At 31.3% G+C, this 27,470-nt stretch overlaps 1 protein-coding gene across 2 annotated transcripts; it reads right to left on the bottom strand.

The window, feature by feature from the left end:
- Positions 1-1,659: 1,659 nt before the first annotated feature.
- Xpc (DNA repair protein complementing XP-C cells homolog) lies at positions 1,660-20,844 on the bottom strand. 2 transcript variants are annotated; one of them, XM_065511294.1, is made up of 6 exons: positions 20,380-20,839; positions 19,521-20,323; positions 6,111-8,281; positions 2,324-2,791; positions 2,098-2,266; positions 1,660-2,005 (listed from the first exon to the last, which is right to left on the bottom strand). In XM_065511294.1, the coding sequence occupies exons 1-6, from the start codon at positions 20,550-20,552 to the stop codon at positions 1,728-1,730; spliced, it is 4,062 nt and encodes a 1,353-aa protein (XP_065367366.1). In that variant the 5' UTR covers positions 20,553-20,839; the 3' UTR covers positions 1,660-1,727. The 2 variants fall into 2 exon arrangements, with proteins under 2 accessions (XP_065367366.1, XP_065367367.1); XM_065511295.1 differs by lacking the exons at positions 1,660-2,005; positions 2,098-2,266; positions 2,324-2,791; positions 6,111-8,281 and having other exon boundaries at positions 18,854-20,323; positions 20,380-20,844.
- Positions 20,845-27,470: the final 6,626 nt, after the last annotated feature.

Here is a 27,470-nt window from a genome sequence, read left to right as displayed (position 1 = left end):
CTTCTTAGCTTTGTAGTAAAAACTCGCTCGTATCGAAGCCATCATAACAAATTTCTATATCGACTAACGGAATACGCTCGTATACAAATGCGAGAATTAGCCCCCTGGTCACCTTCCTATTTAGACTCACCGCCCCTATGATCGAATATGCCATGTTTGATATAACTAATCACATCGTGGAGCGCATACCCCTATGGTTCGTAATCAATCAATATGATTGATGATAGGTCTGAAATCCTTAGGTTAGGTATAAATATTTCCCTCACCACGGGCATTTGTGATATACCTCAATACAGCCTGAAAAGAGTGTTTAAACAATCCCAGAGCTAGATTCCGACCATAATCCCCATCTTTCTTTTGAATACAATCAAAAACACTACGGTCATTCAATTTTCCCCTAAAACTTGTGTGAACATATTCACCACCTTTTTAAAGTTGAAAGTAACAATGTACCCAAACTGATATATACGCAATAAAATTTGAAATTTCTATTTTCAGGAACAAGAAAATGTTTGCGTAATTATTTTCGGCGCTTTTTTGAAAATTTAACCATTTTATATTTTTGCTCAAAATACACATTTTATTATATACCTCTTTATCAATCACATCAGTTTCGACACCTAACAAAAATAAAAATCTTTCATAATGGTTACCGACAAAAATTAAAATCATTCATAATGGTTATCAAAGACCAACAAAAACAAGTAAGAGAGCTATATTCGGCTGTGCCGAATTTTATATACCCTTCACCAAAATATACTTTAAAATAAAAATTTTAAATATTTTTAGGTAAACAAAATTTAATTTTTTTTTCAGTTGTTTTTCGAAATTGTTTTTAAAATTTTTTTTTAATTTAAAAAAATTTTTTAGTGAAAAAAAATATTTTTTCCGATTTTGACCCATTGTAGGTACAACTTACTATGGTCTTATATACGTCGTTGCACAGGTCTTTGAAATATCTATCATTAGATATCCATATTGTCTATATTAATGATTTACTAATCCAGATATGGGTCAAAAATAGGTCAAACATCGAGGTTCTCCTGGTTTTTTTCGATTTTAAATAGCAACCTAGCCGGAAGAATTTCGGAGATATTGATGTATCATTCGTGTAAGTAAGTTATTTGGGGGCTTCAGAAAGTTGATTTCAACACACAAACGGACATGGCTATATCGACTCCGCTATCTATAACAATTCAGAATATATATACTTTGTGGGGTCGCAAATGAAAAATGTAGAAATTACAAACGGAATGACAAACTTATATATACATATATCCTTGCCACTCATGGTGAAGGGTATAAATATACTCTTTCATAATGGTTATGGGAGGACTAAAAGTTATTATTTCTATAACCAATTGTTTATTTCCAAAAATAACAGTTATTTCAGTTTCCTGCTTTTCTGTTGCAAAAACTGATGCAATGTATAAATATGATTATCAAAATTAAAACCCCAAAAATACATCAAATTTATTTTAACTGGAGTTTTTATTCACGCCAGAAAATTATTTAAAGTTGCCGAATTTTAGTATAGAAAAGATAATATAGATATATGTATAAGATGAATGTAAATAAAAAATATAACATTAAAGACAAAAAAAAAACAGAAACAGTTACTGGAATAACAAAGTGGATAGAAATTGAAATTGATGTGTATTTCTTAGGTGTATATTGTGCGACTGTAGCTTAAAACGCTACACCCAATTTATTGAATGATTTCTGTTTTAAAAATTATATTTTAATTTTAGACGTTCACGAATGAGAAGACCACGGATGAGTTTTTTCCAGTTGCCATAAACACGAGCCTCATATTTTTCTTGTTCTTTGACTTCCTGTTCTTCTTGATCTTGATGCCAGGCAGCAACAACTTGATCTTCGTATTCTTCGCAAACAATAAAACCATCATAGGTGGGATGACAAGAGCCCTGGTGAAAATCAAAACCCACTACAGCATTGGCACAATCGATACCGAGTTTTTTGCAAATTCGATTAAGACCAGGTACTGCAGATAAATTAATATCGATTGGAAAAAACAAATATTAATTATTTAATCATGGACAAGACATTTTTAATTTGTTATGTAGTTATACTTACAACGTATGTGCTTAGTTTTCTTTGGCAACATAGACGGTTTGAATAACTCAACATTACCGTAAGCATTACGTGGTACTAAGCCATTTTCAGCTGTTGGGGGTTCATAGTCTTCAGTCTGCCAGTAACCAAATACTTCTAGTGGCAAATCTTTTATGACAGTTTGGGTAATCTTTAAAAAAAGTAAAAATAAGTAATGTTTTATTTAAATTTACAAAGACACACTTACTCTATCCCATTTTGGTCGGGCCTTCACAATTTTGTATGGTTTTTCACCTAATTTTACGGTTCGGGCTTGCTTCAGCCAAATTTCACGGGAGTGCAAATTGTGGACACAATCCCTTGAATACACCGCTTCTCCGCGAATGTAGCCGAGCGCAGGAGCATTGGGTGGGTATAGTGCCTCGAATTTTAGTAAATGACGTTCCAGTGCATAAAACGGATGATTTTTGTAGTCACTAATAGTAGTTGGCATTGGTTTCTCTTCATGAATTCGACGCAATTCCTGATCTTCTTTTATATCACGCTTAGTACGATGACCCAAATACTTACAAATAGCTGTGTCTAACCAGGCCTTATCTACTCTACATTTACGTACAACGGTAGTCCAGTTCGGACAATATCTTGCAGTTACATCTTTAATACTTAAATCATTTTGAAATGCGAACACATACGCCAAAGATGGCGAAGCTGATTTCTAAACGATAAAGAAAAAAATCGATATTAAATGAATGAATAAATTTCTGTATATTTTTATAATTACGATATTAATTTTAAGTTTAGTTGAATTTTGATACAGTTTTGATCTAGGATAATTATAGCAATAAAAACTCTCATTTAAAGCCATACCAAAATCGGTTGCGAGGAAGTTAGATGATCCCTCAACTGAAATTCCTCAAGAAACTGGCTTGAGATAATATCATTACGCATATTCCTTGTTTTGTTAATTATTTTATTGTATTATATATGGGTAACGATCTTGTAGCGATGCGAGGACTTATATACACTCTGTGGTCAAGACCTCCTTTGAGGTTGAGCATGTTCTTCTGGTACTATCATCATCTGGTACACTCATCTTGTCAAGATATTGGGGCGATAGTGTGTTCCATAGCTGTCGCGTCAAATAATTTGACATATATCCTCTCGTGATATCCACACTTGTGTTCGCCACTTGTATAGTAGAGGCTTTAAAAAAGGGCCTCAATGCCTACTATACATGCAGGAACTCAATTGGTAAGAACTGGGGCTTGCGACCTAGTATGGTCAATTGGATCTACACTTCTGTTGTTAGACCTATTATTACTTATGGTTGCACAGTGTGGTGGGATGCAATGAGGAAACGTAGCTACAGGGCTATACTCAATAAAGCTCAAAGTGCATGTCTGGGCATCACAGGTGCCTTAGGTAGCACCCCACAGGCGGCCTTGGATATAATCCTAAACCTACTACCCATTGAGAACTATGTTGAAAGTGTGGCAGCAAGGAACTTACTCAGACTATCAGAGTATTCTTTGGTAAAACCATTGCAGGTCTTATTGGTCATGACATTATTCCATCTGGAATCTCTGACTATATGATCGCGACCTTTAGCTTCGGTGCATCACCCCCAGTAGAGTTCCCCACTAGGGATAAGTGGGTTGGATCCGATCAACTGTTTGATGGGTGCGCAGTTTTCACTGACGGTTCCAAGATGGACTCTGGTACAGGGACCGGGGTATCAAGCGCTCATATAGACTCTCTAACGAGTGTAGCGTCTTCCAGGCAGAGATCTTCGCGATCTGGAAAGCCACAGAGTTGATAAAGACACACGTCAATAGAGGGGCTGCAGTGACAGTCAGGCGGCACTAAAGGCTCAGGAGTGTCATCTAATACACTCCAACTTAGTAGAAGACTGTAGGAGAGCTCTAGATGAGCTATTGGTACACTACTCAGTAAGATTGTTTTGGGTACCAGGGCACTGTGATATACAGGGAAATGAGGTAGCAGATGAACAGGCTAGACATGGTTCTGATCTGGATCATGATACTAGGGAACGGGATGTTAAACCACCCATTTGTTACTACTATAGGTTAATTTACGAAAAATTCCGCGACTATACGAATCAATCCTTTTGCAGTAGGTCAGATGTGTCCAGGGTCTTATGGCCAAAACTGAATGCAAACGCGACTGGAACAGTGATAGAGTTGGATAGGTATAATCTCAGGATTCTAGTAGGAGTGATAACCGGCCATTGCTCAATTGGAGCCTTTAAGGGTAAATGGGATAATGGCACACAGAACTTCTGTAGAGTGTGTGGGGATGCAGAGGAGCTAGAGACAGTAGAGCACATTATGTGCAACTGAACTAGGTTAGAAGGTCATAGACTTAGATGGCTAGGAAATAGATTTCTGGACGAACTTGGTAGTGTTGCTGGCTGCAAACTAATCAACATACTAGGTTTCATTATGGGAATAGGGTGGCTATTTTAGGGACGTTCTACAGCGATTCCAAATCCGTGAAAAGATCTATCTATCTATCTTTCTCTTTTCAACAGGCGGTACTTTGGTATCTTCTATTACTCTTTGTCTACCTATTTGAGGGGAATCACAATGGACCTCAAGGTCTCCGAGTGGAAGTACACATAGTGTACACCCCTTCCTAACCTAACCTATTGTATTGTGAGTAGACAATACAAAAACACGAAAACACTAGGTGGTGAAATTATATGCATCAACATGATTTTTTTTCGAACGTACAAATACCATGTAGTCTAATTATCTATCTGAATAACATATTTTGCTGTAAAATGGCATCGATTTATGGCATTTAGATGTATCTATTGATAATAAGTAAGAAACTTGTTCCAGGTTCAAAATAAATAAAACTCAATTTCCCAAAATTTTGAAATGAGCAAAAAAGTTCCTTTTGTTCTGCGGCTCTTCATTTATGAATTTAATTTCTTTTAATAATTTAATTTCTCTATTAGCATTTGAAAATTTTCATTTCATCAGATTATGCTTCAACAAAGTTGAGAGATTTTTCATTAATTGTATCAAAAATATTAAAATTTTGATCATTGAAATTTCGATTTGGACGAGATTTCGTAACCGAAAGATAGTATAACTTCGCATGCGCAGGTTCCGCTCTCAACAATAATTTATTACTTTATAAACGTAATTTCTAAAAGATTATTTCTAAAGATTATGGTGTTAAACCATTATTAATCACAATACATCACAAATTCATATTTAATTATTTTATGTTTTTGCACAAAAAAATAGAAGTGCACATTTTTAAATTTTTACGTCGTATTTTGATTTTATTTAAACATATTTTATGTGTATATTTTCCAATAAAAAAAGCATAAAATCCGATATACATATCGTCATAATAATATAGTGAAATTATGGTAATCGTGGGTTACAAAATCTTGTTGGAAGGGGACACACAGTGGTTTAGAAATTTGTTTTTTTTTTTTAAATAATTCGGTATCTAGGGAACTATTCAAGATATCGTAACGTAATTTCAAAATGTTGGAACTGAGGTGTTCTAGAGTTGATTTACAGTTGTTACCTCGGGCCTCACATTTTATTTAAAAAATCGTCAAAAATCCAACTATGAATGAGATTAAAAATATAAATAGTCCTTGAGAAAATCTACAAAAAATACCCTTACATTTGTAGGTTATCTCGGTTATCTACAAAAAATACCCTTACATTTGTAGGTTACCTCGTTTAGTTCTAGAGATATTTAGATTTACTTATTTTTTTCTTTAAATTTTGCACGATCTTTTTTTGTTTCTTTTTTAGATTTGGCGGGCCTACCGGGGGTCGAAATTTTTAAGTTTTTTTCATTTATTGTATGCAAAATGCGAGAGATAGCGTATTTTTTGTAGACCTTTTTTAAAAAAAATTTGAGACCAGAGGTGTCCTCCATTTCGGCTACGAAACTGAACAACTGTATATCAATATCAGCTCAACTGTGAAACTTATTGCTGCGTAAGTTTTGAATAATATATGAAACACAATTAAACTTACCCTTATTGTATCGACGCAATGTATTTTTCCTTTAAATATATCGACACAAACCCACTGTTCTTCTACATCAGACCAAACTTCAATCCACAAATCGCCTGCGATTTGTTTACGTTTTGCCTTCTCTGCACTGTCAACTTTATCATTTTCATCATCGGACGAGAGTACTCGACGATCTTGTTTAGCTAAAGCGGGAGCAGTTTTTGGTTTCTTCGGTGGTGACGGTTCAAAATCTTCATCGGAATTTTCTGTACTTCGTTGAACCATTACTTTTTTTATGTTTGCACGACGTTTCTTTTTTGATTTCGAAACATCATTCTCACAATCGGCCTCATTATCATTAGCGCCATCTAGTTGGGGTATTTCCACGTGCATAGATTTTGTATTATCTAGAGGCTCTTCATTTGTCTTTTGTCGTGAACGAAGGACACGTTTTTGAATGTTGCCAAGTTGAGGATTTTTTAAAAAATCAGTTGAAATTTTTGCTTTATTAATGGGACTTTTGCCACGCACCTTTGTGTTTTTTACATTTTTATTTTGTGGAATAATACCAGGAAATTTCTCTTTGTAGTGTGAGCTTTGAAGTAGAAAAGCAGTCGATATGTGAGCTTGTGGAGATTTGCTACGAGACCGTGTGCTTCGAGTTTGTCTTGAGGTAGTTGGTTGTTCAGTTGTAGGATTTTGGTCTTTTCCAGCTTGTACAACAATTTTTGGTATGACCAAAGTGCCGGCCTCAATTGTAGGTTTCTTCTTAGGGTTCTCTTCTTGGGTATTATTGTTATCGTTTGCTTTGGTTCGCTTCAAGCGAGACAAATTAGATTTACTAAGAGATTTTGTTTTATTTTCTTTCTGTGAACATTCCAGATCTGCAGAGCCATTATTGATGCCTTGTGATGAAGACTCTGAAACTACAGGACTTTCGGTAGTAGTTTTAGTCATTTTAACTTCAACCTCTTTCACATTTTTCTGTTTTGATTTATTATTTCCTTTAGATATGTGATCAAATGTATCTTTATCAGACTGCTTAGGTGGCTTTGCACTTGATGATGCTGTTTTTGTCTTTTCATCGATATGTTTAACATTAATTTCATTAGTTTTCTCTTTTTTAGTATGTTTTACATTTTTGGCACAAGATTCGGATTTATTGTCTTTATTATTTTCGCGATTTTCCATTTCTTTGGAATTAACCGCAATGCTGCCAGATTTTGATTCTGCTATCCTGCCATCGCCTCTTACTGCAGAGGCAATTTGTTTGGTTTTCTTATTTGTTTTAGATTTAGCTTGTTGCTCCCTTTCCGCATTAGAATTATCTGAGTATACCTCTTTTGAATCACTTTTATTAAGTGGATTCTTTTTTGAGTTTTTCTCTTTTGAATCACTTTTATTAATTGGATTTTTTGAAATCTTTTTAGCTGCTTCTTTTTTGTGTTCCTTTTCTAGGCTCTCCTGTTTGATAACTTTCACTTTGGACGAAGATGGCTTCAGTTCCGCATCAGTTATATTATCTGAATCTTGATCCAAATTTTTGATATTTTTAGAAGATACTGAGGCATTTTTATCGTGACTTTCATCATCTTTTTTGATTTTAATCGTTAACAAATCTGATTGTGCTGGTTTTAGAGGCAACGGTTGCATATTTACAATCAAACGACATTGCAGTCCCATACCACGCAGTAGAATAATGAATATAAAAATCATGTCCTGTTTACTACGAGCTTCCTTTTTCTCAATCTGTTTCAAAAGTTCGATGTGCGCTTTAGCTTTTGTTTTGGCCGCTGACTTTTCTGGATATAAATTCTGTGTTTTTAATTTTATCGCACTCTTAAACCATGTTACCATTGACTGAAAGTATTTTATTTCAGTTCCTTGCTCAGGTGGATAAGCGGACTTACTGGGCAAAAGCTTCAAAGCTTTTGCCATTAAGCTTGTGTCGTTGAGCAAACGATTGTAAAAAAATATACGACCAAAATGACACAACAAACTGGCTTTGTGCAGGAAAACTTGTCGTTCCTTAATATCGCGATTTAATCTGCGCTTAAAAGCCATTTCAATATCCTGTTGGGTCTTTGTTTTCTTCTCATGATTGCGAGATGGCAACTCTACGTGTATTTCAAGATTACCAATTTGTGAAATATCGCTCGATGTTGCCGTGGTATCAATACATTCCGAAGTATCTGAAAATACATACACAAATTTAAAGATGAATAATAAGACTTACTCTATTTTGGTTAATGTGCCACATCCGTTGTCTATACCATAGACAATAACTAGATAGGTAACTGAGAGCCAAAAACCTAATTCATGAGAATGTATTGCATGTATTTTGTTTTTGTATCACCCGGATGTGTGAAAAGAGAGTAATTTTTTACTCTCTCCTTCCGTTCTATGTGTTTATTCTATGGTCTATACGATCGTTAGTAAAAATAATTATCAATCTAGCTCACAATAATCGTAATCGATGAGCTTAAAGATGAAGAAAACTATTTAATGTATTTGCACAATGTAACATAATCTAACTTGAATTCATATAAATAATGTTCTGAACTGTAAACTTCATACGGATAGTTAAACTTCATAGCTCAAAAATTAGTGTCATATTTCTTTGTTTTCAGGATTATGCAATTAATAATATGAAATATGTATGTTCCCTTTCCCCATTTTTCGTTCATAAACTTTGTTCACGTGTAAAATTCGCCATGTTGTGAAATATTTAGATGGAATTTTGTAAACAATAAACAAAAACGAACAAAATAAACTATTATGAATGAAAAGTTCAGAGGAATATCACGATAGCAATTTTCCCTTCGAGGGAAATGGATATTTCATGGGAACATACTGTTCACATCTTTTCCATGATAGGGGTGAATGTTTAAAAATTAACCTGTTTCTCGCAGGATAAATTTGTACACATTAAAAATAATATTGAAATTGAGAATTTTTGGTGAATCGTGAAGTGGCGGTTGGAACAATACCAATTTGTACGAGCCTTAGCAGCGGATTGAGCACGAGAGAGAGAGAGAATATTCCAAATGAAGTAAATAAAAAATTGATAGAAAATATGCCAAAGCGTGTAAAAATTAATTTACTTGTGCCCGTAACTTCAACAAATAAATATCTATGGTGTAAAATACCCAGCAGATAAATTTTCCTAAAAGGTAACTTGGCATTAATTTCAAATCAATGTATTATATTTTTACTCCATTAGTAACTAAGCACTGATAGATATCTTTAAATGACAGAAATAATTGTTGGATTTGCTTTATTAATTTTATTTTTATTCCACAAGAAGTGCAACATGTACTCATTTGTGATCCCCACTATATATATGTGGGGATATACTTTTCGTCGCAATCTAAAGTATTTTTTTAATATTTAAAGAAATATTTAATCTTTCACCAACTTTAATACAAAATATTAATATATGTACAAAATATGTCAGCAGTTTTGACTTTAAACTGAAAAATGAGAATTTTGCAATTCCTTACCCAATCCTGCAACATTATTAAATTAAGCAAATGAGAAATGTATTCATATAGAGGTTTTCGGGCATATACGATAAGAATTATGTAGATTGCTGTGTTTGATTTAACCAAATATACATTGCTATGTTTGAGATACTTTGGTTTGCTTTAATATTAATAATACAAACAAAATTTTAGTTTAAACAAAATATTAAATCATTTTTAAACAAATATTAATCATATAATTTGTTAACAAATAGTTAAAAATATTTTACTTTGGCTAAATACAGCCTTTTTGAAATTGAAAACAATACTTTTTAATAATATAAAATTTGCAAAAAGTTCAAAATAGAAAGCAAAAATATATTGACTAACCACAAGCATTCTTTAATTGTAATTTTATTTATTTTTTTATTTTATTTATATTTCACAAATGCCGCTAGTCCTTAGTGCCAAAATTAGCTGGCATTATCAGATATGTTCAAGAACAAATTAACATTGAAGCCATTGTTTCTATACTCCTTCCTCTAATATTAAAGTAAAAATGTTCGTAGATTTTAAATCGACAAAAAAAATTAAAACTTTCTTGGGACATAACTGCTGAAAAATAGAGTTTTTATTGAAAACTTAAAATGCAAAATATAAATTTTTCTGTCAATTTTGTATACTTTCACATCGATTTGAAGAAAAGGGATATATTGGAACATGACAAGTCGTTGGAGCGATTAAAATTATTTAGCATACAACTTAAGTTATGCATAAAAGTGTAGCTCCAATTAAATTTTTAAAATTCACAATATATGGCAGGCAACCGTGTCCTTGCATCGATAATAAATGTAACTACTCACTTTTCTCTAAAAATGTTAATAACTTTTTTTCGTGAGTGATTTTCGGAAGTACGCTTTATATGGTAGATAAGACATTATGGACCGAGCGTCATGAAATTAGATCGCGTAATTTCTTTCTATATGAAACACATCGTTGATAAATTTTATTTGGATTCCAAAATTTGTATAAATTAAACATTTCAAACAATTTCTATGTCGGAAGTACATTTGTATGGGCGCTAGGTGAAATAATAGATCGATTTCAACCAGTTCCAATAGTCTTCTCCTTGTATGTACCAAATTTTATCTTCAAAATTTCGACCTGTATTTTACGCACAAGGTTTTCATGGGCAGCCAGCCAGACGAATGAACATCGGCCAATCGACTCAGAAAGTGATTCTGAGGTGAGTGTTGAACTAACATTTTTGTTCATTACACAATTGCAAAACCCAGCCCAATAAGGTGGTGTAGGGTATAAAGATGGTTAAAACAGTGTTCTTAGTTAGCACATGCAGACCACAACACAAGAACCAGTTGTTTAAGTGATCTCGCCAGGTTGTACAGTTAATCATAAAAATACTTAGCATGGTGATATCAAGCACAGAGTACAGAAAGTGGACCCATCGATTCGTTACGCCAACGATGCACCTAGTGTGTTGTTTGATAGCCCTAGCCGAAGAAGATACCCCGACGCGTGGACTGGCTATTTTAGGAATGTTTTGTTACTTAGTTGCATTTTAAGTAATTATGTACATAGAAACCACAAATACAGTCAGAAATGTCATTAATGGCTTTTGGAATAAATAATAAATTGAGCAAAATAAAATTTCGTTTAATTTAATCAAAAGACTGACATGTTTTGTGTTTAAAAATGTTAAAAGAGTGCCAGAAAATGATAATGGTCAGTAAAAACGTTCAAAGTACACTAGAATGTTAATTAAAAATGGTTAACTATTGCAAAGGATACATAAATTCGGAAAATGTTTTTTTATGTAGATAAATAAAAAAATGTCCAATAACATTTAATTTTTCAAATAATTGAGGAAAAATGTACTTGGCAATCCAAGTAATAAGTCAAAAATACAAAAAGAACTCCCCTCCCTAAAACTATAGTAAGTATTGTCCAAAGAATTGTAAGTCAATTGTTTACACTTCAAAAATCCTTGATGTTACAAATTTAATTGTTTATTAATATGTTGTATAAATATGTGCCAAATTCTAACGCTAGGTAAGTTTTTGAGTCCTTGGAAATTTCTCATTAATGTTAAAATGTATTTCAAATTTTCGTTACCAACCTCTTATTCCAGCATTAACCCTTAAATGCATACATAAAGAAAATGTAACCATTCAAAATAAAATATTTACCTACAATGTTATTCTAATTAACCTCAACAAAATAATAAAAACGATTTTGTGTAAAAATTATAATTTTCTAAATAACCACCAATAGTATAATTAATGTATTTGAAACGTGCATTTAAGGGTTAAAAGATTAAAGCTACTACATACTTTTAAAAAGCAACGTGTTTTTAAATTGATAAAATTAGTAAGTAAAAAAGCCAAAACACATTATTTTTAGTTTATTGCATTTCAAATAACATTTATTTTAGTGTTTTTATTATGTTTCTTTGTTTTTTTTTTTGTATTTTCTTCAGCAAGTGTTGGTTGAGTTAGTGCTTTTAAATAATTAATTCAAGTTTTCATTTATATTTTATTTTTATTTCATTAATTACATTTAAGTTTGTTTTATTTTGATTTTTTTATTTTAGATTTTAATAGCAACAACAAAATAACAATGACTATTTTTAGTTTTAATCTATAAAGGTTTGTCAAATAAAGTTTTCTTTTTTTGTTTTATTTTCTAAGAATATGGCTTAATCTTTTTTTTTTGCTATTTTGTTTATTTAGTATTTCGAAATATGTATATAGCAAATAACTCACTATTAATAATACACAGAGATGACAACAGTCTGATTTTAGCAAAATGTTAAAAAAAATAGTTTTTTCATTAAACTAATTTGTTTCACTAATAAATAAGATTCGGCACACTCGAATATAGCACTGTTGTTTCAATTTCGAAATGATAAAACATGTTCATTACCCAAGGCTGGTATTGATTTGTTAGTTAAACCTGGTTTAGGAGGCTGTTAAGCCAAACACTACATTATAAGCATTTTCAGGAATTAAACCACTTTTTTTGAAAATGAAGTTTGGTGATACCAGCAAAATTTACAGTTATGATAGCAACATCGGTTAGTCGTTTAAAATTTGTTTCTAGTTTAAACTTATCAGCATATTAAAACAGGTTTAATCATCAACTAACTAGCCGGAAACTAGTTAAAAAAAATATATTAGCACAAATACAGTAGCCCAAGAAAGTCTACATACAGGAAAAATTATTATGTTCTTTAATTTAAAGCAGTTTTTTTTAGTATTTTTTATGAGATATATAATAATACATGTCTTATGTCGATTTTAGCAAAAAAAAATTCAAATAACGCCCAAAAAGTTCAACGTTATTAGAGTTATTGATTCTGAGTAAAATAACGAACAATTTATTCGCGGTCACGCCTACTTTTGGGTGGCGTATTTTGAACTTTAAAGCGAAAAAAACCCAACAAAAATTTCGTTATTTGACTCAGAATCAAAAATTCTAATAACGGTGAAATTTTGGACGTGATAGGAAATGTTGCTAAACCCGACTTAAGTGATGTTGTTTTAATTATTTTTAGTGTGAATTTATTTTTTTAACAAATATATTTCATTACTTTTAACTTACAAATACAGCTTTCAACGAAAGAAATTTAATTTGAATTCCTGTATGTAGACTTTATTGGGCTACTGTATATATACAATTTTAATAACATTCCGACATTTTGCGCTTAATGTTTTATTAATATTTATTTGAGTTTGACATTGTAGCAATACATTTATGGTATAAATAGTTTTCTAACAGGAGTAATCAAAATATTCTTCTAAGGTATTTAAAACTGACTTAAGAACAACATTTTATAAAATGCTTCCAACAACAGTGACTACCCTTTATAGATTCTCGTAAACTATGTATGTGTACATTAAAGCTCATAATAATAAGTACATATTTTTTGTTATAACCGGCCTGTTATTTTTTTGTCGAATTGGTTTACTTTTTTTGTTAAACATATATTTTTTTATGCTATATTATATATATTTAATTGTTTAAATATATATTTGGAATACTTGTTAAAAAGTATTTAGAATGAAGTGGTTGGGAAATTTTGCCTCACCCGCTTTATAGTCCAGACCGTGCACCGAATACGCTTCACTTTGGAAACACCTAAAACATACATATGGGCATTTCCACCTTCACGATATTTGTAGCACTAGGTTTTGCCGATTAGTTATTTCCAATATATGTAATAAAAATGGTATACCGAACGAGACAAAAAATAAACTCGTTTTCATCTGCCTCTAGAAAAATGCAAAATCAGCGAAACAAATGTTTTTAGTTAATATGTATTAATGTAGCTATTAATTGAAAGTAGCTTTGTGTAATTGTTTGCACTGGTTTTTGTTTTACATCCTTTAGTTTATATTTGTCACGCGACATATTTCCGTCATATTTGTAAAGTAAATTCAACTCAAAATTGTATAACTTACAAAAAACTTCGTATTTATATTATTTTGTATATATCGTCCCCTTAATAAAACAATAGTGTATAATTTTTTGGAAATTTGGAAATAATTGAGTTTAACATTTTTGTGTTAGTAGACATCTATTTCAATTGATCTTTTGACCCACTATGTTGAAGTAGAATTTCACTAAATTTTGACCAGATATGAATCATTTAGATTCTATATTCTATAGATTCATTTCATTTATTATCACAATTCAGTAATATAAAGCCATAATAATGGCTTTTCTTTTATGCAATTTGAGTAAAATTATTATTTTTCAAAATAATGTTAGAAAAAATTATTTGTTTATGAACATTTTTATTTTCGGTGACGGAAAAGCCCATATACATACATATATTTTATTTCGATACGTCACAGAACAATGTGAAAGACTGCATTGAATATCTCAAATTTTTAAATTCGTAACTTATTCATATTAGTAGGTTTTATTTAAATTTAAATTTATATTTTTATTTCTCTTTTCTCTATTGAATTGAATATGCTGAAGTGCTTATTATTATGAGCAGATAACAACATAACGATCATTGATTGCATGAGTAACATTAATTAAAATCTGCTATAGTATTTAATTCATATTTAGGTAGGGGAATTTAACATTTAATAGCATGTCTTTTTCATATAAATTTATATTTATAAACTAAACTAACAATAATAATAATGATAATATTTCATTTGTATGTTTGTATTTTGTATGTTCTAGAGTATTACAAGTAAATTTAGAATATTAATTATTGTTTTTAACAATTTATTTACTTTTACTTCAGTTAATTAATATACTATGTATTTTGTTATGTATATTTCGTATTTAATGTGAATACAATGTTTAAAGTAAATTCGTTTTAAATTCAGTTCTCTAGCTTTTGTTTTTAATAAAATAAAATTAAATTTATTTTGATTTGATTTATTTTTTATAATTTTTTACAACAATATTTGTGGTTTAGATTAAAGATTTCAAAAAAAAAACATTTGTATGCAACTTATTGAGAAGAAAAAAAATAAATGTTTAAATAGTGGAGATAATTAAGAATAACAATTGTGAGTAGTATTATGGAAACATGATCTTTTGTAAAAAATACAATTTATTATATTCTATTTAACATTTTAATTTTTTTGTTAAATTTAAAATATAGATTTAAATATTTGAAAACCTCAGATATTGTTGTAAGTTAAAACAAGAAACATAACTAGGATTATATATAACTCATATATTAGTTTATATTATTAGTACGCCTATATCGTCATATAAAATGTAAAACAACGTAACAACAAGAATAACAAAATCGAATAAATAAACAAAAGGGAAAATCATAATTCGATAATGTGTTTGTCATTCTGTTTAAATAATACATAGGAGAAATCAAGTTTACATCAGAGTTTATTGGAATTATTGTACAATCGCTTTTTGTCCATAACATTAACAACTGTTAAAATTATGTTACGTTATTTGCATTTCAGGTGACGATATGTAACTATTTATTACCACATCATTAACACAATGAATATGTAATTTAAGAAAACGATTATTATAAAATTTGCATGCAAAGTTAAAATTCAAGCTTTAAATTATTTGTAATAATTGTGGAAAACGTAAATCAATAATAAAATTTAACAGCATTATCTACTGCAACCAAATTAAATATAATAGCGGAGTTCAGTATTAAGTGCGTATGGTATTGCATCATTGCAAATGCAAAATTGTAAATGTTTTTGTGTGTATTTTGTTATTGGATTACGGTAAAATTTTGCATTTGCAATGATGCTAGAGCATTCGCACTTAACAGTGAATACCGCTAATGTTTAAGAAACCATTAAATGTATGGTTAAAAATAATTAAATAAAAACAATATATCACAACCATTGATAGTTTTATGAAATGAAACCATTTAAATTAACATGATTACTACAATAACTAATCGAAATTTAAAAATCTGTCAATATTTATAAAAGAGAAGCTCTAGTTGAAATTTTCAAGACATTTAGGCAGAAAAAATAGTAAAGTTGGCAACAACGTTTCTTTTGAAAATATTAATTCTATATTACGAATCACAAAATTTTATAAAGGATTAACTCCTTCAGAAACATCGAATTTCCGAATAAACGCAGTTAGCATAAGAAGCAAACAATGGAAAATAAGTGCATAGAATCAGCAACTTAATATACAATTCAGGCTACTGATTTTAAGAGGGCAAAAATAATCTTCGTTTTCTTCAGTTTTGAAATTATTCAAATATGAAATACCGTCATAACGAGCATACTCGTGGGAACATGAAAGATTAATTGGAAGTTTATTTATGAGTCGATTATGGATGGCAACCGAACTTCAGGCAACGCACCTTCGGTTGCCATCCATAATCGACCCATTAAATTCAATTTTAGCACCACACCTATACAACAGTTTCATTTATGATGTAGAAGACCTGATTTCTTTTACGGTTTTCCAATTTGGTTCAGTGTTGCACATACTGTTACCAAAGAAATGGAAATATTTGAACGAACAATTTTGAGATGTTGTATTCAAAAAATCTTCAAAACTTTCAATAGTAGTTATTCAAATTCATGTATATATATAATTGTTATTGAAAAATAACACCAATCGGTTTGTATGCGTGCGACATTCTGAGAATGTTTTTAAATAGACTTGAAATACACGAAAATCATCATATTAACGAAATATTTAATGAGCAAAGAGTTTTCAGTTGGTATAGCACAAACAATCTCTCACCTATCGGGTTTTTAAATGCAGAAATTCCTAGCTTTGATTTAAATCTAAACTTCTCACCGGTTTTTTTTTAATTGTGTGTTAAATTTTTTATTTTTTTTTATAGATTTAAGTTTATTTTACTAGTTTTCCTTTTTAAATATGGGAGCAAGGGCAGATTTACATTTATGTTAACTCTATACGTTTTTTTAATACAAATATAAATGCTTGGTGCTAGAAACTAATTGTTGTAAATTAAGATAAAACATTACAGTCTTAAGTAATATTTTACTATCTATTTCAAATAGATTTAATTTTTTTTTTAAAAAAGGCTCATTAAAAATGATAAAGTTTACACCTAGTTCTATTTCTAAAGGATATCTCAATGGATCATATGGGCCTCCGAGTGGAAGTGATTTCTTATACAGCCCAATTATGAAAAAAAAAATCCCCGGGAGTTTTTTCCCTTTTCTATTTTTCCTATTATTGTATTGGTTGGTAATGGGTGCTGTAGAAACCTTGCTTTCTCAGTTGCTCTTAATATTGGTCAATGCTGAACATTTTCGTGACCCTATTGTGACAGCAAAAGAGATGTACATTATGAACTTGAAGGCAGTCAGGGTAATGATTTAAAGAGCAGGGACAATTCGTTAACGGTTAATAATATTGTTCCAACCTCAGGAGGGTCGAAACCAAACCGGTTCGATTCGGCCAAATCTATAACAAACCGAATCTTTTCAAATGTACTACTAATTTCCTAAAAAAAATGAATTTTTTTAAATTTTAGAGCTCCACTTTACATTGTGGACTTAATGTATATTTTTTTCATCTTAAACTGAAATGTTTTTTGATTACAATAAAAACTGTTTTTGTTTTATATTGATAAATAATTTCTCCTTTAAAATTTATATTTTTTCTACATAAAAGTTTTGCTTTCGATATTTGGCCGAATTCTGGCATATGATGAAATGTTTTCTGAAATTCCAAGATGATGCAATCTTTCATCCACATTTTATGGTTCGGGTGAATTGTCTGGTTATATGCAACCAGGAACATATCGGTTATTTGATAGATGGAAGGAATCCAGCTCTACTCATCATGAGAATTGGAGTGCTGGATTTTTAGATGTCTGCATTCCTTTTGTAATTGAGTGTCAGAAAAGAGCTCCATACTGGGGCAGCTTTTAGAAGATTATTTCCTGTGAAAGATTAGACCTACAATCTTCAGACTTTGTGCCATAAAAATACGCCTGTATTCAATTTATATTTCCAACTTCATTCATCCTTACTTTCTTAGTCCATGAAGTAAAAAGTGATATTGTCGATTTTGAGTTGATAACAGTAATTTATGTTGAAGGATGAGAATACTTCTAATGTGGCATTTACATTTTCATATTAGTTAATTGTATTTCTGGATTATGAACTCAACAAACTCTTGCCTGCCACCTAGTTAATTGGTAATCCAGTGTTTCGACCGTGTCAAATTCTGTCACTGCTTAGTGAGGCCATTTAAAGCCTTAGTGGTGCTATGGGATTCCATGAAGCCATGTAAATTCGAGGTGAGCAAGAAATGCTCCTTCAAGATGGGAAGTCTTGGGTATGTGAACTCATTTGAAGCAGGAATATTTCACACCATCTGCCAATTATCTAGAATCACCAATTGGCGAATTTAAAGTACCAGGAGATGTGTGATATATTTCAGACAACATAATAAACCGTTAACGAATTTATTCACTTTTGATCACCTTGAAGTGAAATTTTGAGATATTTTATTACTTCACTATTTTTACTCGTTTAACCACAATTTTTCAAATGTATTGAATGAAAACATATTAAGAAAAAATATGGAATTTTCACTTTTCTAACACCTCCTAAAATATGTAGGTATTGCTTTTTCATATTTGGTTTTAGTAACATTTAAATTATATTTTAATCAGTATTAGAAAAACCTAAATTTAATATAATTTATTTTCTTAATGCGTATGGCAAAGTGAGGTTCACTTAGAAGTCAAACATTTTTCTAAATTGTGTTATTTTGTCATTCATAAATAAACAATACCAAAGAAAATTTGAGATTTGGAATATATGTATTTGAAATACCTTGAATTAAAAAAAACAGTAAATACGAATTCGAGGACTTGTTGTAATCGGACAAGTGTTTTTCCGTTTGTTTTAATAAATATTAAATTTAACCTAAACTTATATCGAAATCATACAAACCTACGAGTTCGTTTTTTTTTTGTCTCGAAGACCTATTGTAATAGTTGATATAAAAAACGTTGTATGAATGATCAAGAAATGTAAACAATAAATGGAACCAAAAATATAATAGATTCTAATTAGAAATTATAATTTGTTTTCAATACATGATTCTATATACATTTCTTAGTTAATTTTTTCTTTTTTCACATTTTTAACTCACATTTTCATTTACACTTAATATTATTTGCAATTAGGAGTTTTATTATTGAATTTTTAATATTTTGCTTTTTTTGTTTTGGTAACAGCATATAATTTTAGTTAAATTTCTACGCAGTCTCACAATTAAATTTTATACCAGTGGAAGCGCACAATGAGACTTTTAGAATTTAAAAAAACAACAGTTCTAGCATCAACCATTTTAAAATTAAGATTTTTGGCAAAATACAACAACTACATTAACGTAAATGGGGGTACACTTTAAACCACATCACCACTAAACAAAATTGTTTAAAATACGTAAATTACAAATGTCTACTTGCGTTTCCTACCTGCAACTTCTTCCCAATCAGAATCGTCGGTATCGTTAGCTGCCACAGTGGATGTAGGACGTGTTTTCGTATGCCGTTTAATACGTGTAGATTTGGTTTTGTTTAGTTTTGAAGGTTGAGTTTTGCCACGACGTTGATCGTTGCCGACAACTTCATCGTCGTCGTCTTCATCATCTTCATCTTCTCCATCGTTGTGCGAACGATTCTGTTTTTCGCCCAATGCAAGCACGGCATATACATCTAAAGTATCAATATTTGTGGAGGCTGACGATTTTTTACTAGACTCTTCAGCGTTGTGTTTGGCAACGCTTTCCTTAACGCGTTCCAGACTTTTGGCGTATTCCAGCAAATTGTTAAAGTCAAAAGCCTTTTCATTTTTTTGCTCATCGTCTGATGCAGAGTCGGAAAGATTCGCTAGGCCAGCATTACAGTCAAATACTGGAACTGGTGAGACTGACGGCCTTTTCGTTGGCTTAGCTTCTATATTGAAAAAACTCGACTGAATGTCCAAATCATCGGGATTAACTAGGTAGTTATCGATGCTGGAATCACTATTGGAACCTGAATCTTCTTCGTCATTAGTTATACGTTTGATACTATTGCTTTCATTGGGCGCCGTGGCGTTTTTTGAATTCACGCGTGACGTAGATGCTGATGGAGAATTCTTGCCCACTGCACTACCGGGTGGTGAAAATGTTTTAGGTGGTGGCCTATATTTATTATAAAGTTTGGCACGCAATGATAAACCCGTGCGTTTCTTCGAAGATGTTTGTTTGGCAGCACTACGAGCTTTTGGCTCACCTCTTCAAAATAAATTAAATTAAACAAGAAATTATAATTAAATGTGTAAAGATGTTACCTTTTTCTTCCTGCACTTGTACCACTGCCACCACTTGCAGCTTCAGCTAGATGCGATCCTTCAAAGTCACTATCATCATCATCCGATGACTCGCCACCCTTTACATCTTTGTTTGGCTTCCATTCATCTTCACTGGCTGAAAAGCCCTCAGACATAGAATCTTCGTCTGACATTTTATTATTTTCTTATGCGCCAGATTTGATTTTGTTGTTTCTGATCCTTTGTGTGATGAATGATGCTGAGTTTGTTTCACATTTGCTTGCGAATTCCTAATGTAGGGAGTTTTATTGATTTTTTTCCTTCTTGCTTATTTGTTTGATTTCAATGCTTTAAACTCAAATTTTTAATTGCAAATATAGGTTTTATGGTGTAATGTTTATTTAAATTTATAATACTGCGCCTTTACTATTCAAAATATAGTTTAAACTGTGTATTTTTGCTATAAAATTATTTGTGAAATTACCCCGCAATAAAGTTCTAGTTTTTTTTGCAGAATTTGAGTGGAAAAAAGAAGGCAGCGTTGTAAAAATTCGTATCATATAATTAAACAATGTTGACATTCTCATAAGGTTACCAGATCTTGATTTATGATTGTGTTTAACAACACTACAAACTTCCGTTAAGAATTTGTATTTAAGGGCACTGCTACAATTTTAATATACAAGGTGGCGCAATGTTTTTTGGCTGTAATTAAAAAAAAAATTAAAAACTTTGATTCTTCTTGTGGATTATTTTTATTTGGTCTTTTAATTTTTTTTACATCAAGTCGAGAATATGATGTCATGTAAATGGCCGCCTCCACAGTTGATTGTCATTTGAGCCCTTTTTATGGCATTTTCCATAACTTTGGCCAAAACTTCCGGCGATAGGTCCTCACATTCTTGACGGATATTGTCTATAAGAGCTGCAAGAGTCTGAGGCTTGTTGACATAAACCCGCGACTTCAAAAAGCCCCACAAAAAGAAGTCTGGAGCGGTCAAATCAGGCGATCTTGCTGGCCAGTGCAAATCGCCAAAACGGGAGATTAGGCGCCCGGGAAATGCATCCTTCAGCATATCGGTTGTGGCACGTGCAGTGTGTGTCGTTGCACCGTCCTGTTGGAACCACATGTTTTCCAATCCCAATTCATCAAGTTGCGGCAAAAAGAACTCGTTGATCATTGCCCTGTATCGCTCTCCATTCACAGTAATCGTTTGGCCGGCGACGTCTTCGAAGAAAAAAGGTCCGATGACTCCTCCAGCGAAAACAGCACACCAGACAGTGACTTTGAGCGGGTGTAATGGCTCTTCGTGGGTTACACGCGGATTTTCAGTGCCCCAGAAGCGTAAGTTTTGCTTATTTGCGTACCCGCTAAGATGGAAATGGGCCTCATCACTCATGATTATTTTTGATGGAAAATCATCTTCCTCTTGGTGGTGATTAAGGTCAAATAAATAGTCAGCATTATTCCGCGTTCTGGAGCAGTGTATCGCAATATTGTTTATTAACGTGTATTTCGCATATGTTTACTACACAAATGTCAAAACAGAACTGACATTAGGGGCCAATCGCAAAATGTATAGCATTTTCTGATAGGAGGATTACTTTTGCGCCACCTTGTATATTGACCGCGATCCAGTATCGTGATATTTATTGAACGTGTAGTATGCAGTATTGATGGATAGCGATCCAAATCGCAGAATAACCTGTGTGAACCAGTGCAATAAAAGGACGAATTTAGTAAATTTTGTTCTTGTATACGATCGGCTGGGCAGAGAATCCCTTAAAATTTAAGGCTTAAATATTAATTTAAAATAATCAAAAATTTCAACAGTTCAATAATCACATAAGGTACAATTAGGATTCTATGAAATAGGCAATAGGTTGGTTCTACCATGGAAATAGGAACAATGTGAAATTTGAGTGGTCTTCAACTATTATTCCATTTACAACAACTAAATCCAGTTCTTAATGAGATTTTTCCAATATTATCGATAAATTTCCAAAATTTCTGTATTCATATTTGTAAAATGCACCTATGATTTAAGTTAAAATTGCTATTTGGTAAAGGTTCGAAAGAATTAATTCTTAATTCAATTGTCAAAAAATCAAATTTATTTTGATTTATTACGAATTAAGTAAACTTAATTGCAAGGTGTATTCAATAAGGTAAAGTTACTAGCACAGCTGATTTATTGTTTGTTTATTTAAATTGAGTTTGAGTGTCAAATAGTTGTTTACTCTTCTTCTAAACTTCTAAAACCATAAACAAAATTATGATTTTAAAAGTTTGGTGTCATTTTAACCCCAAGTGCCATTAAGCGTTAATTTCCATTCTTGTGCTGTTACTATGAACCATAGAGTTTATGTTATATTTTTGTTAAATTTCATCAAAATCGGCCCAAAAATATACAACATTTCGAACATTTCGAAATCTTTTCAAGAGAAATTCCAAATATTGAAAAATTTGACTTTTGACCTTCACGATTTAAGGGATAACGTTTTCCGATTTTAGTAAAAGTTTCAGAGTATATTTAGAATTATCTGGACTATAATATTCTGAATAAGTTTGGCTTAAAATTCATAAGACTAAGGAAATAGAGCTCATTGGCCTAAAAATTGCCAAATAATTGGTTTTTCTCGAAAATTTCAAAATTTAAATCGCAGGTACGGAAAAACTATAAGGGATATTTTCATAATTTTTTCACATTTTTATTCCCTATTATATTCTTAATAAATCCCAATGAGATGATCAAAAAATTGTGAAATTTGTTTAACAAAATTTTTAAAAATTTGAAAATAGAGTTTTGAAACTGCCGTTAAAAAAATTTTATTTTTTTGTTCATACCTAAGAATAGGTTAACGGTATCCTACAAAAACTCATATACAAGTATATATGGACATATTTTAAGTAAAAATGAGCTTTTATTTTAATATTTATCAAAATATGTTCATTTTGTTCCTACATTTCTTGTTCTAGTTGCCTGAGACACGTTAAAGGCCTGGCGATATTTTAATAACTTTAACATTTTTTGACCAATTTCAGTTTTTTATGTCTCATTAGAACGACAATTACGTACACATTTCGATTCTTTTAAATTAAATTACAAAAGTAATTTTTTAATGGCAAAATTTTTACAAAAACTGAAAAAAATGCATTTTATCCCCTTGTAAATGCATCTCAAAACTTCAGAAGGCTTGCGGCACGTCTTAACCCCAACCGATTTACCTAAAATTTTTTCAGGATGATTTTTTTACTAATGTTCACCAAACTGGGGGGTGAGAATGGCCAAAATCCAATTTTCGTTTATTAAGGGCCACCCTAATGTACATACATTGGGTCGTCCTTTTTAATACTCTACAACTACCTTAAAGTATATTTATCGACTTGATTAAACGATGTTCGACCGTCCAAAGTAGAGGTCGCTGTTTTGAGAATATTTCAATCCAAGTTGGCATATGGGCAAATCCATGTCATCGTACGTGACATTTGTACGCCTATAGAGTGGAATAGATTTTGCAAAATTAAGAGTATCTGAAAAATAATTTGGTCTGTATGTTCCAAAAATAATAAGTTCTTTAGAAATATTGTTGTCCAAAATATCGAGCGAAATAATGGTATACTAAGAGAAATATGACGATCTAAATTTAAGAAAAAAATTCTTGAATGTAGATTGCAAAATTTTTCACGTTTTAATCTTAAATTATGGTCAGTAAGATTTACGTTCTCAAATTTAAGAATAATTTCTTGATTTGTAGAACGCATTCTAAAAATCAAGAACGTAATCTTAATTTTAAGATTGTATTTTTGAATTTAAGAAATTTGACAATAATGAAAGTTTGTTGTGTTATAAATTGCAAAACGCTGATCGAAGTAGACGTGTCTAAAAAAAAGTGAACAAAATATTTAATTAATAATAGAAAATCAGAGCTCAGACGAACTATTTCTTATAAGTATATCTGTGAGTGAAGATTTCTTGACGCTGGCTGATGGACAATATCATCTGAGCAGAACGCCGGAAGAAAGGATACACTTTCATACTTGACCGATATTTGCGAAGTTTTTCCCACTGAGAATGAACTTAAGGTAATTTCGTTATAGATTTTATTACAAAATTATTATTAAAGCTGCATCATTCAACAACAATATCCTAGATACAAGCTCATCTCGTTTGAATGAAGAAGAAATTGCTGAAATGTGGTCAACAAATCAAATGCAAAGTTCTGAAATTGATGAATCTGTTGCAGCTGCTTACAAACTATATTTGAGTAGAGATAGTGCTGATTGGGAGGAAGTTTGTCATAAATGGAAACTCACATACAGTGTGCTCTAGAAAGATTTGGAAAAAATAGGAAGTCTTGAGTTACTACGAAGGTGGCCAAAAATAAGTCATTCAAGAGTGCCGGAATTGGTAAGAAAGTTGTTTTCGATTGCTAATTTCAGATTAAGTTATTTTCCTTTACAAATTTCAGATTAAAATTGACTTTCAAACTATGTACCCAGGAAAAGATCAATTTTGTTAATTCAAAACGAAGAAGTTCATGTTATTTGCAACGCAATCCTTAAAAGAGTTCGATAAACACTTCCAATCGTGTGAAGTTGGTTCTTTACTTAGTAAAATTTCTTTACATTTATATCCAATCAATAATGGAAGAACATACATATGTAAGACCAAAGATGATATAATTTTAAGTATGTATTATAATATAATTGCGTTTTTTTTAAATACATAAATATGTATGTACATATAATCTATATATATAAAAGAGTAACGTTACTGACTGACTGACTGACTGACTGATTCATCATCGCACAGCCCAAACGGCTGAAGCTAGAATCACGAAATTTTAACTGTGGGTTCCTCCCTCCCCAAAACGATCCAATAAGAAGGGATTTTTGGAAATTCGAACGTTTAGGGGGTAAAAAAGGGTAAAAACGGGTAAATTCGGTAACCTTATATCTTCAAAACTAATAAAGATACAAAAAAACTTAAAATAGCATGTTACTCCATTTAAAAAATAAGCTGACAGGTGTTTCGTACTTTTTGGAAATTCGAAACTTTTAGGGGAGAAAACGGGTAAAAACTGTATTTTGGTACTTTTTTTGCACCCTATGTATCTTTTAAACCAATAAACATAGAAACAAATTTTAAATCGTATTCTTTAACTAACAAAAAATAAAAAATATAAGTTTGGTACTTTTTGGAAATTCGAACCTTTAAGGGATAAAAATTGTGTTAATTTTTGGTACTTTTTCATAAAATATGTTTTTCTATAATTTGACATAGACATACGAATATTTTATTATGAACTCCCACCACGTTACAGAAATTTATTTGAATGAAATTGTACCACCTCAATGGGGATAAAAAAAGGTACCAAAAAGGGGATAAAATCGGGAAAATACATTATATTTGAAATTATTAAGCCAATTTTGATAATTTTTTTTAACGTTGGTTCCTGTATTCATACAAAAATTAACTAACAGGGTGTTATTTGGAACTCGAGTACCAAGGTGTGTATTGGGCCAAATCCGGGTAAACAGTTTGGTACTTTTTTTAAAACATATTTATTCTTGGGCACATTAACACAGATTTTAATATTTTGATACATGCCTGTAGCATAAACAATTTTGGCAAAATGGAATATTTTTAAATTTCAAACTTGAGGGGTGTTCAAGTAAGAAAAGGGAAATTGGTACTTTTCTCCTAATGGTACTTTTTTAAAATTTAAATTATTTCAGTTATCGACATTAAAGTTAGCTGATATGTATTTGAGTGAAGTTAGTGTTAGGAATAGGGGATAATATTTAGGTACCAAAATGTGTGAACTGTACTATAGGTACTTTTTTGTTCATCTAATGGTACTTTTTTGAAATTTCTATAATAATGGACTTAGAAACATGAAATTAAACATATATGGTCCTAAGTGAGTGAGAATTCTAGGGGGAGACTTTTTGGTACTTTTTTCTTTATTGGAATGGTACTTTTTGTAATTTCTTCACCAATGAACCTAGAAACATGAAATAAAGCTTATATATAAACCGAGTGAGTGGGAAACCACAAGTGTGGGTTTTTGGTACTTTTTCTATATTCTAATGGTACTTTTTTGAATTTTCTATAACTATGGACTTAGAAACATGAAATTAAGCATATATGGTCATAAGTGAGTGAGAATTCTAGGGGGAGAATGTGTGAACTGTACTATAGGTACTTTTTTGTTCACCTAATGGTACTTTTTTGAAATTTCTATAATAATGGACTTAGAAACATGAAATTAAACATATATGGTCCTAAGTGAGTGAGAATTCTAGGGGGAGACTTTTTGGTACTTTTTCTTTATTCTAATGGTACTTTTTGAATTTTCTATAACTATGGACTTAGAAACATGAAATTAAGCATATATGGTCCTAAGTGAGTGAGAATTCTAGAGGGATACTTTTTGGTACTTTTTCTTTATTCGATTGGTACTTTTTGTAATTTCTTCACCAATGAACCTAGAAACATGAAATAAAGCTTATATGGAACCGAGTGAGTGGGAAACCACAATTGCGGGCTTTTTGGTCGTTTTTCTATATTTTAATGGTACTTTTTTGAATTTTCTTTAACAATGGACTTAGAGACATGAAATTAAGCATATATGGTCCTAAGTGAGTGAGAATTCTAGGGGGAGACTTTTTGGTACTTTTTCTTTATTCGAATGGTACTTTTTGTAATTTCTTCACCAATGAACCTAAAAACATGAAATTAAGACCGGAGTGAGTGGGAATCTACAAGTGACTGCTTTTTGGTACTTTTTCTATATTCGAATATTACTTTTTGAATTTTCTGTAATAATGGACATAGAAATATGAAGTTAAGCATATATGGTCCTAAGTGAGTGAGAATTCTAGGGGGAGACTTTTTGGTACTTTTTGTTTATTCTAATAGTACTTTTTTGAATTTTCTATAACAATGAACTTAGAAACATGAAATTAAGCATACATGGTCCTAAGTGAGTTCGAATTCTAAGGGCAGACTTTTTGGTACTTTTTCTTTATTCGAATGGTACTTTTTGTAATTTCTTCACCAATGAACCTAGAATCATGAAATAAAGCTTATATGAACCCGAGT

The sequence above is a fragment of the Calliphora vicina genome, chromosome 5, assembly GCF_958450345.1.
Source record: "Calliphora vicina chromosome 5, idCalVici1.1, whole genome shotgun sequence".
NCBI classification, from domain to species: Eukaryota; Metazoa; Arthropoda; class Insecta; order Diptera; family Calliphoridae; genus Calliphora; species Calliphora vicina.
The sequence above is the reverse complement of the archived record's forward strand: the minus strand, read 5'-3'. Positions and strand labels throughout refer to the sequence as shown.